This window comes from Pavona decussata, unplaced genomic scaffold (genome assembly GCF_977016875.1).
Source record: "Pavona decussata unplaced genomic scaffold, jaPavDecu1.1 SCAFFOLD_642, whole genome shotgun sequence".
Classification (NCBI taxonomy): domain Eukaryota; kingdom Metazoa; phylum Cnidaria; class Anthozoa; order Scleractinia; family Agariciidae; genus Pavona; species Pavona decussata.
In genome coordinates, this window is record NW_028145874.1 from 89,690 (window position 1) to 104,495 (window position 14,806).

The following is a 14,806-nucleotide window of genomic DNA, read 5'->3' on the forward strand; positions in this document are numbered from 1 at the left end:
CTGAGGTGGTTGGTCCCATGAATATAACCACCGTAGAAGCTACCACCAATGCTATCCGCAACATCTTTGGAAGATATGGGTTCCCTAACCAAGTCGTCAGTGAGAATATGGTCTACCATTTCAGTCTGCTGGATACAAGGAATTTCTGCGACAAAACGGTTTCCAACGAATATTGGTATCCCCTACCATCCTTTTACCATTGTTTGCTGAATGATTTGCGCAGACTTTCGAAAAGTAGTTGTTGGCATCCTCAGCATCTGATCCATCATACTCTCTGCAAAGAAGCTGGAAATCCAACGATGTAGTCACAAGTTAGTAGGATCCAAAGGATACACAACGTTTTGTTTGCTACACAAATATTAAAGAGTAGAATGAAGAAATAGTGACAGCGAAATACTAACTGATCCTTTTTTTGAATGAAAAAACATATGCCGTGAGTGGGAATCGAACCCGCGTCCCCCTGGATACTAGTCGGGTGTGCTAACCACTGCACCATCACGATAACCCTGCTGGCAATAGAGCAATCAGTGAGGTAACTGGTTTGCCACGGGGCTCCCCGGCGTTTTAACATTCATTTAACATAACGGAAAGGATGATGAATTTGTGAGATTATTACGTTCATATGGAAACCATAAGCAGTATAATGCTATAAAAAAGTAGTTTTGGAGCTCCGCCTTTAGGCTTGGCAAAATCTATATATTAAGCTTTAAGATGGACACTGAAGAGATCTGCAAACATTGTGGATTTTTTTGAGTTTGTTGATCAATATTAAGAATTGTTGTGTGACCACAAATCTCCGCGGGGTGGTGTTATAGTGATATCAAAAGTTTCTACGAGCCCGCGTGTACAGCAGTTTCCTGTATCTTACATGTACAATTATTAATAAAATCAGTTTCCTCATCCGCCATCTTGTGTGTTGTATTTCACTCGTGCGTGAACTTTTCCCTGAGAACATAACAGGCGGTAACTTCTGAGATCGTTTTTAAACGAATATTAAAATATTCGTGGTTGAGTTTTTCACTCAAGTTGTTCACTCAAGTTAATTCCGGGGCCTGACTGTTTTTTTTTTCAGTCTTAAAAATTGGACCGCACGTCACACTCACCGACATGATAATAAAGAATGCGAATGTCGTGCTGGAGGGAAGGTAGTCAGGAGTGATGCTTGGCTGCCGGCCATATAAAAAATGTAACTCTGATCATTTGACCAAATGCTATTGGTGTATACCGTACTTCACTAAAGTTGGAATGGAGTAAGTAAAACACCCTCTACCACGCTTTGCTCGGCTGTTGTTCTTTAATACCTTAGTGTTGCCATTGGCATGGTGGGGCAAAAAAACCTCCACACTCATGCAAAGCTTGCAACTGTTGCAGAAAGCTCCTAAGATCAGCTGAGATCGTCGTCTTCATTATTCAGCTACATATGCTCTGAAGGGTCTTAAAAAAGGTGCCTACATTTACTACTGCGCATACGTTCTACGCATCTCGGGATGATCCGAGAAAATCGGATTTTTTAGCGGCGGTGCCTGCGAAGTTCATAACTACTCGGGAAAAGCAGATATTGGCAAAGATTATTGGAATCCGAAAAGACAATAAGGGGTAACCACGCATTTTTTTTTTATAGAGATAATTAAGCTTTGATTTGGGAAAAATCCCATACATTCTATTGTATTTTGGTGCTTTTTAGAATTATTATCTCTGCTTTTCCCGCATAGTCATAAACTGAACAAAACCACTTCGGTATTAATAGGCAATTTTATCACCATGTTTTATAGTTAAATTTTTAGTAGGCACCGTCCTTAACTAGTCTTGACCTGTACTAAGGCAGGCATTATCATCGGTGTCTTTGCATTGACAGTGATAAAAATAATCTAGTACCATCTCATTTAAATCTGACCTCTTTGAAAGAGAAGCATAAGTATAATACACGTAATGGCAACGATTTCCGTTTACCCACCGTTAGAAGTAACTGGGGTAAACAGCGGGTTAGTTTTTCATCCGTTAATGACTAAAACAATTTAAGTAGAGATATTAGGAGTTGTAAATCTATGTTAATATTTAGATCTACGTATTTGTTGAGTTTATGAGTTGCTTGATCAGCTTTCTATATTGTATTTGTTATTTTTATTAATTTATCGGTTATTGTTTTTAGATTTTTTTCATTGCAATTAATATTAAACCCAGAACCTCCTTGAAACCACTCTTAAGGAGCTTTCTGGTGAATTATTAATTAATAATTTACAGTTAAATGTGTGTTGTATTGCAGTGTGTCCAAGGTTGGCAATCCTGAATGAGACATCAGGAGTCATCACCAGTCCTTTCTACCCCAGATATTACCCAGTTAATCAGAGATGCAGCTGGAAAATCTCAGCAAGAAAAGGAAAACGCATCAATTTGGTCATCGAAGACATGGAAATTAGGGGTTGGGGAGTCTCATGCCCGTTCGATTATCTGCAAATTCAAAATGGGTCCTATTCGAGTAATTCGTCAAGTGGGAGAATTTGTGGCAGATTAAATGGAGATGTAACATTTTATTTACATGCCGAGAACCTGATGATTCTGTTTGTCTCTAGTATATGGCCTAACTGGCATAGTCGTGGATTTAAAGCTACTTACCACCAAGTGAACTCTGACGTTGTCTCTACCGGTAAGGGAAGCAAACAGATGTTATTATCTGAGTCAATGTGGGCTATAAGTGTTGACAGTTGAAAAATAGTGCGTAACACAATCTCCCCAAAGGACAATTTTCTCAAGTTACAGTTCCCGAAGCGGCATTTTAAACAAGAGGAAGGAGTTTTTCTTTGGGGAATGGGGAATCAATTTATTTGGAAAAGTTCTCACTGCCAACAAATAAAACAGTAAACAGACAAAATCAGAACAACAGCAACAACAACAACAACAACAACGACAACAACAAGATGTTAGGTCAAGGAAGGGATGGATTAGAAATTATTTTACTTTATTTTTTTGTTGTCTTACTTTAAGGCTGACCTCGCTAGGAAAATAAGCATAAACATAAGCATAAAGATAAACAAGTAAGAACACAAGCTACATAAGAATAAGGACAGACGCACGCGCAGAAAACCATATCTTGTACCAGCTCCTCTCGATGTTGAGCAAAATGGCGGACGAAACGGTTGACTGAAAATAGAAGAAAGATATTCGCAGCTCGTATGTAACTGAAGCAGTTGCAAAAAGGAAAGCCTGAAAAATATTCAGGCGTGACGGGGATTGAAACCCATGACCTCTGCTATTTTGTCCAAGTTTCCCGCTGCAGTGAAAGAGTGGGCTTCACCAGCCGTCCATTCATCATATTTCTCTGCGACATTTGCTTTAAAAGGCTTATTCCAAAGCAGGTCGGGCGCTTGAACGTATTTCGTGCAACCCCCTGGGATGATTAAAGGATCTGTCTTTGACGTGTGTAGTTTTGTTTGACTGTTTCCATCAAGTGGCACTTGAACGAATTCCACGCCAAGATTTGTCGGGTGAATAAAAACTTCACCAGAACACTTCTTTACCAGTCAAGGGTCAGTTCTTCGTTCATATCCACCCATTAGGAGATGATACAACACATTTAGCCTTGAATTCTTCATTGAGAAATTTGGTTTTTCTCTTACCACCGGGAATGAAGATAAAAGGCTTCAATTTCGTTCCATCTGCTTTCGCCGTTAAGCAAACTGAAACCTTTGTCTTCTTGTGACCAATTGTTTTCATGGCTATCGTGTTGTGGCCGATAGAATCAACAGTTGTATTGGAAAGCATGTCTTACCAAACGGCTGTTTCGTCCATTGCTGTAATGTCACTGTCACTTTACACCTAGTCGTCTTGCTTGTAACACATATGCGATCAGTTTGTCAATTAGGTTTTCGGGATCCTTTTGAGATTCTGTTGTCTTGCGCCGTATACATAACCCATGCATGGTCATGAACTTCTGTACTCACCCAATGCTTGCCGTGAATGCTGGAGGAAGTTCGTTTATCTTTTTGCCAGCATGAGACTGTGAAGCATCAGCCTCCGTGTTTTTAAGCAAAGTGTTCACTGAACACAGCTGGATACGTGTAAGAATGGGTTAAGGTTTGCAAGTGAACGTGACTGCTCGCATCTGTTAATGATTAACCGTATATAAGAACAATGAAGACCCTGGGAACGAGGTTGCTGCGCGCGGAAATTACCGGTGGTAAATATCTACGATTATGGCTCGTTCTGACTGTCACTTGAGGTGATGGTGGACATCCTTGCCGAACACCTCTCTCAAGTTGCATTCTTGCACGCAAACGCAAACAAACTGTTTGGTATAAAAACCTCTTGTACAGTTGACACTTTTTATCAGATGTGTCTATTCTTTGTTGCAGCGGAGCCATCAGCAGCCACCACTTTAACAACAATAAAGCCTAGAACACGTAAGTATGCCATTGATGTCCATCAATTAATTTCTGTATTTTTTATTTTCATTTGTGTCTCAATAAGAAAGACTAAATAAAGATATGAGAATGCAGTTACCGTTAAGTACAATTTTCTGGATTTCCTATTTTCGGTTTTTTTGCTATCCAATCCCTGTACAATAACGATATCTTTAGACATTTCGAAGGATTTGAGGAAGATTGGGCTTACTCTCTAGCGACTGAAATCTATTTTCAGCCCAGATTACAATGTGCTGAGTCCTTTGGATACCTTTGCGATGATTAACCAAACACGCGACAGTGCTCGTGGACGAAATTGTAAGGGGAGTCTTTGTTTCGAAGCTTTTTGATCATCGTATAAAGGAACGGAAAGGAGAAATATCACTCCGAAATCTTAAAAAAGGAAAATGAAGACCTACCTCAAGAGGCTTAACTTTTTGTTTCGGAAATTTGTTAATATATATATTTTCAATTTTGGGACCAGAATGCCCCTTTAAGTCAAGTCAAACGTCAACACTCATACTCGCACACTCACATAAATGCTTGAATGACTATTATAATTAACATAACAAAATGAGCAGTGAATAAAAATATACAGAGTAAATCCGTGCACTTATTCTGATTAGCTACTGTATGGCAACTTCTCCCATGATGTTTTGAAATGATAGCTTAATTGTCTCTTTTTCTAGCAAAATGGAGCTCAATGTTGTGAAATTGCTTTGCTCTGGAAATAAACCACTGCAAAGAAGGCCTACTATTCAATCAATCAATCAATCAATCAATCAATCAATCAATCAATCAATCAATCAATCAATCAATCAATCAATCAATCAATCAATCAATCAATCAATCAATCAATCAATCAATCAATCAATCAACTTTATTTAAAAAAGGGTAAATGGCTCAGCAAGCTGGTTTTCAGACATGCCGTGTGATAATTGCAAATTATAAAAATTAAGACTAGAGGTTAACTAACAATAATTAGCACAAGAAATGACAATTGTGTCTGTTCCTATCGACTGCCATAAACGTAACTATCTAGTTTATATGGTAATCAAGGCTAATAATAGTAGTAAAAATAGTAATAAGAAAATTAGTTTTAGGTAGTGGTAGTTAGAGATCATAGTTAGAACCCCTCAAATTATAGTTGTGAATTTCAGAGGCTCTATGAAACCGCTCCCGAAGGTACGTCAGACAATTATTATTGAATACTTTAAAGACCGTAACTAATAAGTGCCTTTTTCTTCTTTCTTCTAAGTTTGTCCATTCCAAAGAATTTAGTACATCTGATGATCTGATAGAGTAATCAGTCCGAGTTATAATCCGCGCTGCTTTATTTTGTAACTTTTGCAATTTGTCAGCACGTGTTTTGGAGCAGTCAACCCATACAATATCACAATAGTCAAAGTAGGGCTGGACAAGTGAATTGTAAAAAGACATTCTGACATTCCAGAAAATAAATTTACCCGATAATAAATTTTGATTGATTCAGATAGAATGATTTTCAAATTTTCACTAACAGCTCGACATAGCACTCTCCGGCTCAAAAGTCCGAAAAAAGATAAGCTGTTAGTATTTATTTAGGCGTCTTGCAACAAAAGTGGTATCGAGCATCATCGCTTTCTGGCCGGGAATGTCTTATGTAAAAAATGTCAAACTAGTTGACAGATTTGCTCGGTAAACTCTAGAAGCAGTTTTCTCGGTAGTTAAAATAAGCAGTTTACAGCATCTTTTCGAAGTTCAGGCCATGCGGGTTGAATGAATTGGGCCGTAACTTGGATTTTTTGTCTGGGGGAGGGAGGGGGGGGGGGCAACTCCGCACACCCCTTAAAGGGGTCTCCCGTAGACAGATAGGATTTCTAGTTGGACGTTTTGTTTTCATCCTACACAGAAAGTTTCCTCTAAGACCTTTAGAAAAAACTCTGATCCTTATTATCAATTGTTATGGCATAACCACCTTGTTTAGCTTGAACCAAACATTGCCTTTCATTTAAGGGGGCAATTTACCTAAATTTGAATGAAATTTAAAGAGGTTTTAAGAAGGGATAGAAGAAAGAAAATGATTTTTGGAACACCAACAGACAGTTGATACCCACGCAAGAGCACCCCGGGTTGTTAGTGGACTAACTTGGTATCCGTCGATTAATTATTAAATACAAACTCTAATTTTAAAACTTCACTAAATCTTCAATATTTCTTATTTCTCTTAATTTAACCAATCCTTCTAAAAAAAACTACTCCTCCCAAATATATCCAAAAATCACCCCAAAATTCACAAAATACCCCACAACACAGATTCACGGGATAATGATACTGGGTTTTTGGATTGCTTGAAACGTGAATGAGAAATTGTCATTAAAGCCGTGTCAAGTGGCAGAAAAATGGCGTTTAGGTGAATTGCCCCCTTAAGACGAACATTTTAAAGAAAATCGTTGACGTAATCGACATCAACCTAAAAGATGAAAAGAAATCCATGAGTTCAAGACTTCTGCCAGAGTTGTAAATGAAAACAGTAATTCTATGACATTATAGGACGAAAACAAGCTTCGCACCAAAACGAGGCCGTGCCTCGTGCACGTCTAAGAAAATGTGTCCCACATGGGAGGGAAAGACGCTGTCGCGTCTTATATAATGTTTTCAGCATCATCAGGTTTTCGGAGCTCCCTCGGCGGGTGGACCGGTGAGGGTGGGACTCTGCAGAGACTCTGCGCCCAGTAACTCTACCCCAATGAGGGGGGTAGGGGGGAGCAGAGACGGGGGAGCATTTAGCTCAAATTATTTTTCATTTTTTTTTTATTGTTATATTAACATGTTAAAAGGCGCATTTTAACTCGCATCCACTTCAGATGGATGTATCTGGCACTGTAAATTCGATGTAAATGTTTAGAAAGCTATGTTCTTGTCCCCCTTTAATGGTAAATTTAGAACACAGTCGATGCACTGCTGTAAACAAAGGGAGAAAATCCCTGTGCTCCCACAATTCAAACGCACCATAAAAATTGAAGCCTCTTATTACTGTGACACGTTGCATAGCTCAATGAAGGTTGGTTTTCACTAGGACATAAGCATAAGAATAAACATAAAGATAACCTTGCTTGCGCTTGCGCTTATGTTGTTCTTGTTCTCACTGGTGAAACGGCGACATAACATGACATAAGCATGAGTAAATAAATGTAAATATATCAAAAATTTATATTTTGAAGTGCGGATGAAAGATCAAATAGGAGAAAGATCCTCGCAGTTACTACGAAACTTAAGTAGTTGCGAAAAGAAAGCCTGAAAAAAATTCAGGCTTGAACGGGATTCGAATTCATCACCTCTGCGATGCCGGTGCAGTGCTCTACTAACTGAGCTATCAAGCCAACTGATAGCTGTAATATACCCGTGAAGGATGAATCAATAAATATATGTTTCATATATTTACATTTATTTATTCATCCTTCACGGGTATATTACGAACTCACAATATGACCAGCAAAACACAAACACTATGTTAGAAAACTGTACTCTTTACCAACCCTCCAATTTTTGTCACAACAGTGCCATCATCAGTCACTACTGCAACAAGGAAAAACCAGCAACGCGTAAATGTTTAATGCCCGTCGATTTTTCTATTGCGATTTGCCTAGCCTGAGTATCAGACTTTTCGAAGGGGGAGGAGGGGGGCAGGGGGAAGAGGGAAAGGGAAAGAAAAGACTGACACGACTGCTTTGATTCCAGCCTTCCACCCCTGCACCACACGATACGCGTCCACGAAAATTGTGGCCAATGAAAATCACTTTTGGTTACCCCAAGTGTCAACATGAGCCGCACGTGGTGTTCTGGGGTGCTTACCGTTTATGCAAACCACCCGGATGAAAATTTCGTCATAAATACGAAATGATTTAGCTTGTCTTAGCAGAAGATGGATAACATGCAAAATGTATGAACATAAGCCGTAAATCCCAAAAGGAGTAATAAAAATGGATCACTTTGACCAGAAGCCAATAATTTCAGAAGTACTCCAAATGGAATGATGCGTGCCATTTGAATTTCCAGGTTTTCCATGTAAATGGTAAGCACGCCAGGTTGCTAATACTGAGATATCGTGCTCAGAGATTTACGTGCCGCTTAAATATTTAGATATCGGACAAAACACATTTTTAAAGTGGTTTACTCTCTCCCTTGCCCTTAGCGGTAGCTACAGGGTTTTTCCCCCGAAGAAAGCCTGTAAGTGCAGAAAGTGCAGAAAGCCTTGCTGTTGTTGGTGTCTTTGAATCAACCTCATCCGACTAACGGTAACTACTGCATGTCTTCGCACTGTATCTAACATAAAGCTAGTTTTCTAAAGTTGTACAAAGGACTTTCCGCGGTTTAACAAATAGATTCCATGGCCATGGTTATACATGCAATTTTTGGGCCGTTATTAATGCAGCAACTTCAGTTTTAAATTGCACGTGTAAACAAAATGTGGTAAGAACAAAACAGTGGCACACAAGGCGCAGCCGTAAGGAAAGGGCCCTGTTGTTCTCTTCTCCTGGTATTCACCTCCACTTTTCCGTTAACGTACCTTCCCCTCGCTTTTTAAATTCTGATCGCCAAAAAAAAAAAAAAAAAGACTAAATGTATCCTCATTACCACTAGCGTCCTCTATATTGGAGTTATCCTAAGCAGTACAAGTTGGCTTCTCGTCGATTCTTCCTTGGTTTACCGCAAGCCTCCAAACGACAAGTGCTTGGTTTTCTGCACAAGTGTTGTCGCCACAAGTTGTTTTTCCAAGTAGTCGGGTGACACAAGGCTCGTCATCTGTAGCAAAGAGCTCGAGCGTGGCAACAGATCAAAGTTCGTCCATATTGCCCATGTCAGTTACTTCAGGCAGCCTAGGAAGAAGAAGCTCATCGCCAGTTACAGTGAGTTCGACTCTGGAAATAGATCTAAGTAGATCTGCATTGCCGTCAGTGTCCTATATTATGGGGTCATCTTCAGCGATGGCGTCAACACCAATTGTTGTTTCAAGCAGTCCGGCGAAGAACATCTCTTCCTCACTGGCAGTGAGCTCCAGAGTAGACATTAATCACAGTACATCCGCATTGCCTCCAGGGCCCTCTGTGTTGGTGCCATCCGTGGCAGAGTCGTCACCATCAGTGTCAATAGACCCAATCCCAAATTGGAGTACAGGAATCCCAACCAGCTCACCATTATCGGGTAACATTTTGCTGAGTTTCTGTTTTAGTCAAGCTTAAACAAGAATTTCCGCTATAAAATGCAAGCCCCTCCTTTATTTCACACTTTTGTGGGCTTTAGATGCAAATTAGGACGCCATTCAGTCAGTGAAAGTTGTTGCCTCAAGCGTCCTCTGAAATTTATGCCTCAAAATTTTATAATATCACCACAGCAATATCAGATATCAAGTTCTTGTTTGTTTAACAAGGGTTATTCTGAAAAGTAAGCCACTTTTTTCGATAAAAACCGAAGAAAAAGACACATGTTGTTTGTCAGCTGCCTACGCTCTGGTGGTTGATTGACAACTGAAGGTGAGAATTGCCTGGCCAGGCCCCTTTTATACTGTAAATTCCTGTTTAAGATTCGTGAAAAAAAAAAAGCGGGAATGTTTACTGAAGTGGTAAGAATCTTTCAAGGATTTTTGTTATTTTGTCACAGCGATTTTGAAGTATATCTCGATCTCTTCGAAAAAAAAACTACCCTAATGGATGAAAAATAATGTAAATAAATCTAGTATCTAAATTAGAAGAATATCTATCAAATTAAAAAGTTGCTTGAGGCAGTCTTTAAGGATTGTAAAGAAGAGAGCTAATTATTTCTTGAGGTAAAAAAGAAGATATTTTTGGGTTGGTCGAGGCATGAAATAGCTATTTTGGCTTGCACTCCTTAAACTATGATGAGTGGTTTCAGAACACTTAGTTAGCCATTCATAGAATAACCTATGGTAGACACTGAACATCTATTTTGATGTTCATCTCAACTACGTGCTTGATGCAGGGACCGGCATTTTGAAGTCTCTGTAGCTTGTCTGAAGTCGTTCGGACGTTATCTCACACTGGACCGGCCATAGTTGGCAAAATTACAGTGAACCAGAGACTACTTAATTGCTGTAGTTAGAGTACCAAATCTGATGGAGGGTCTTACTCTCTTGATCATTCGAATTTTTATCCCTAAAGTAGTATTGCATTTACCATGTCCATATTATCTTTCAGAGTCGCCAAGCCCAACAACAAGCGCGAGCACCGCCGGAACACCAACTCCGACTCGACCAGGTTAGTAGTAAAGTGGAGCACAATCCAAACAGAGTTAGTCACTGTAACTGAAGATATAAAATTGTATGCATGCCTTTGGTTAAGAGGTGAAAATTTTTTAAGAGTTATGTAATGTAATGTATGTTATATAATAAAGAGAAAAAAAAAGGAGGGAAGGGGGAAGATAGAAGCGAGGCCTGTGAGAAGCAAAAATATCTGTTTCGCGTACGTAAGATTCCAACATGAACCTTATTGTCCCGTAGCTAGGACAAAACATGTCCTGACGATGTCAAACTGCACCTCTTTGCTGTCTGCTAACACCACTGCGTAAAAGTCTTTTTGCTGCCCTCAGTTTCATTCATGTGCACAATTTTTCCGATTTTGTTATTTATTCTGCCGTTTTTTTGTAGAAACGCTTGCTGACAAAAAGTTCAGAGCAAGAATTAGCGTGGACGAGATTTACATGTCTGCTTATGGCAACCTCAACTCTAAAGAATCTCGTGCCTTTGTTTCAAAATTTACAACAAACGTAGAACTTATCTTCCGTGCACGGCTGTCAAATTTTAAGCGTGTTGACGTCAAAAGGCTTTCGAGTGGAAGCGTGGTGGTAGATTTTGACATTGTGGTCAAGAAATCCTCAAGAGCCTCCGAAAGTAACGTAGTTGACGTCTTAAGAGAAGCTAACAGCACAGGAAGTCTGGGATACAGGCTGACAGGGGAGATAAACGTCTTAGAAGTGCAAAGCGCACCCACTACAGATACTGTAGGTAAGGAGAGGTCCTGACAAATACTGTAGGTAAGGAGAGGTCCTGACAAGCCTAGCGACTCACCAGGGCCGGCCTTTGGTATCATAGGATACAATCACCATGCACTGCATTGTTTTTGCACGCTGCAGCGAAATCGACGATAAATTTGGGGAATCAGCACTCATGGAAATATCCATCATTACTTGAGAATGGCTGATCCGTTTGGGGGTTTTCGTGGCAACAATTCCTGTTCGTTTTAACAATAATACAATACTCAATACTTCTAGTTGGTTCATGTTTCCGGGTTATGCTCCGGCCGTGTATGACACTTACTCTTTACCTTACCTTCCTTCCTTTTGTCACAACAGATCCATCATCACCCACCACTGCAACAACGATAAAACCGACAACATGTAAGTATTTTATACCGGTCAACTTGTTTGTTCGTAATTTGCTAGTCAGCCAGGTACTCCTTGTTTTCTGCATTGACTGATTAGAGCAAATCACACACTGGTCAGGCAAACGTTATTTAAAATGTTGTAGCTGTTTTGACTTCATCAAATTCTCATTCGTTTCCTTTAAAGTTGTCCATTGTAACAGAATTTTTCATGCATTTAGAAATGTCTTTGTTTAATGTTTTTACAGAGTAGCTCGTATAGAAAACATTACGTGGCTTAGTGACGCTTTATTGGCTTAACCGAGTTTACACGGCTGTTAGTTAATGACTTTATTGAGTGTTCAAAGGAAAAAGAGAACGGCTGTTTAATGTTTTCATACGTAGATCATCTTTATGGTAACTTAGCTTTGGGTGGCTTTCTAAATGCATTACACTTGCTTTAAACCCAAGAACAAGTTAAATGTAATGCAGTCTTATATCTGAACTGTAATGAAGCAGGAATTTAAGATTTCTCCATGAGAAGGAAAATCTTAAACTCCTCTTTAATTAAACCTTGAATTTAAGCTTTCAGAAAACTTGGATTCGAGCGGTATAGACATTAGTTTGAATACAAGCTTAATAACATCAAAAAAGTACGGTATTCAGCTATAAAGAGTTTTCAGCGTTGAATTTCAAGCTTCAAAGGCTTCAATTCAAACGCAGGGTTTTGGACGCGAGGCCTTGTGGAATTCAGGCTTTTCAATTAAAAGTATGGAATCAAAGGCGCGAGTTCAAAAATCCCACAATGCATTTTGAGTTTTGCCAAGGCGAAACTCTGAATGCAAGTTTTCAGAGTCGAATATGTTTAACAGTTCGGCCCGTTAATTAAAAATGTCAAACATGTGTTTAAAATTTACAATATGCAATTTGAAAATTGTAAATTTAAGCTTTTATTTTCTGTTCATTTAGTGTATTTACAAGCTGTAAATATCCTCAATGCAACATTTTCCATTCTATTATTTATTGTATTGATTTTCATTAAAATGAATTGAAGTCCTTTTGTCGCGGGGAAAAAACGATTTTACCACGTGCAATACACGAGGTAACTCCAAAATCTTGTTTTATAAATTCGGACGAGTTTTATTCATTAGTATACACATTTACTCTATATACAGTTATAATGCAAACAGCAGTAATAAAGTTAAAAAGTTAATAAATCAATTCCTACGTCAAGCTATTCATCAATAAATTTGTAGGTCGGTAATCATGTGATCGTTTTCTTTGTCATTGCTCTGTAATACTGTCTACTTTTGCACTTAGAGTTAGCGAATTTGAGGGATTTTGGGGATTATCTCTTTATTAAACTAACAAAGTTTTCCTCTCTTTTGGGAACTCTTTTGTAATCAACCACATTATTACCTTTTCTAATATGATCAACATTGAAGTATTTGTCTTTTTTTATCCTTGAGTCCGTCTCTTATACATCTTCATTCATTTTTTAACTGTGTCATTATTATCCTGTATTTTTCTCTTCTATTAATAATAGAACATCATTTATTATCATATCCTTATACTGACATTTTTTCTCTTTTCAGGCAGTTCATCAAAGGAATTCACATATCATCATTAGTAAATAATTAATAGGGAGGCGTAGTTGATGATGGAAACCGACTCGGACTTGAGATCCAGATATCGAGAGTTCGTTTCTGATCCTTGTCCACGTGTTATTAGTCCAGTCCATCGTTGGGAGTAGTAAATACAGAAGGATTAACTTGTGTCTTTTCTTGCCTTTTTGACCACTGGAGCTGCTCTTTTTTCTGTTTTACTTAGGTTGCCTCATTTACTCATTATGGGCATTCAACGGAGGTGCACCTCTTTTGATTGCCCATAAAACTGTTGATAGACTTTTTGATGAAGCGCGCTTTTCCCTTTCTTTCCCCCGCCACTCAAAGAGGCTTGTAAGAGACTACCTTGATATATGATATGGGTACTGGAAATTTGAGGCCCGGGCGTCTTGATAGAGTCTCTTTTCACGGGAAAATCATGGGCGAGCTGTATGCAGGTTTGGAAGGTCTTAAAAAAATAAATGATATGAGACCACGGGTAATGTTCCCATTCGAGAGAGTGAGGGAAAAGGGGGAAGGGGATGGTGGTGGTATAATGATGCTCTTTTTCGACTTTTGCTATGGAACTCGGAAAATATACAGTGACGGTGAGAACCATTTGTTTGGCTTTATTTCTACGGTACAACATTCAATGCTAATATTTGTTGTTTGTTCTTTGTTTTTGCTATGATAGATATCTCTTTAGCGTGAATAGGAGTTCTTCATTGAACGAAAAGAAACTGTTGACCGGCCGTTGTGAGGCGCACTGTTCCTGCAATCACGAGCAGGATGGAATATTACAAAACTTGATGATTGTGGTCTCTGTGCTTGTGTTGGATTGCGTTTTCAAGTAAGATGGAAAACATTACCTGGCAAACGATTTGCTATAACTTAGTCTGCGACAAGGCAGGTTAATTGAAGAGACATTTATTCATCTTCTACGAGTTTACCGGCAAAAAAATAAATTGTAGCCTGCAGCGAGAGATGTTTGCTTTTATTTTTGTAATAAAGTTTATTCGCATCAGTCTAATCACCCAAAAACTTTTTTAATCCCTCAAAGTCTTCACCGTTTTTTTCAGTTGAACATGGCGAGCGTTAAAAACACGGAGTTATATCTAACACTTGCTTACCCCTCTCCCCCAGACAAATAAAAAATTTGACAGTCCCTCTGTCGGATGCAGAAAAGGACCAATCTGCGTTCCTTATTTACTGATTTTGTTTAGTTTTGTTTGTTCTTGTAGGACTTCAGTTCAGATACAGAAGTAAAAGGAATGAGTCAGATACCGGAGATGTCCGCTACAACAAGGAAACAAGAGCGAAAATTATTATGTTGCCTAAATTAATAATAAATTAAGGTCAAATCTAAAGAATGTGGTTACAGTTTCCGTTCGCAACTAGCTGAGCGCCAACAAAGGTTTTGACCTTAATTGTGGATTTTCTTTAAATTAAA

The 14,806-nt window shown here is 38.8% G+C and overlaps 2 protein-coding genes across 9 annotated transcripts in view; both read left to right on the forward strand.

The window, feature by feature from the left end:
* Positions 1-14,806, forward strand: part of LOC146449105 (cubilin-like) — a 132,777-nt gene that overhangs the window by 89,401 nt on the left and 28,570 nt on the right. The gene's annotated exons all lie outside the window — the stretch shown is intronic.
* LOC146449106 (uncharacterized) lies at positions 9,062-12,822 on the forward strand. Its single transcript, XM_085102023.1, has 4 exons — positions 9,062-9,581; positions 10,592-10,651; positions 11,041-11,397; positions 11,745-12,822. Exons 1-4 carry the CDS (start codon positions 9,236-9,238, stop codon positions 11,867-11,869), a joined length of 888 nt encoding a protein of 295 aa, XP_084958149.1. The 5' UTR covers positions 9,062-9,235; the 3' UTR covers positions 11,870-12,822.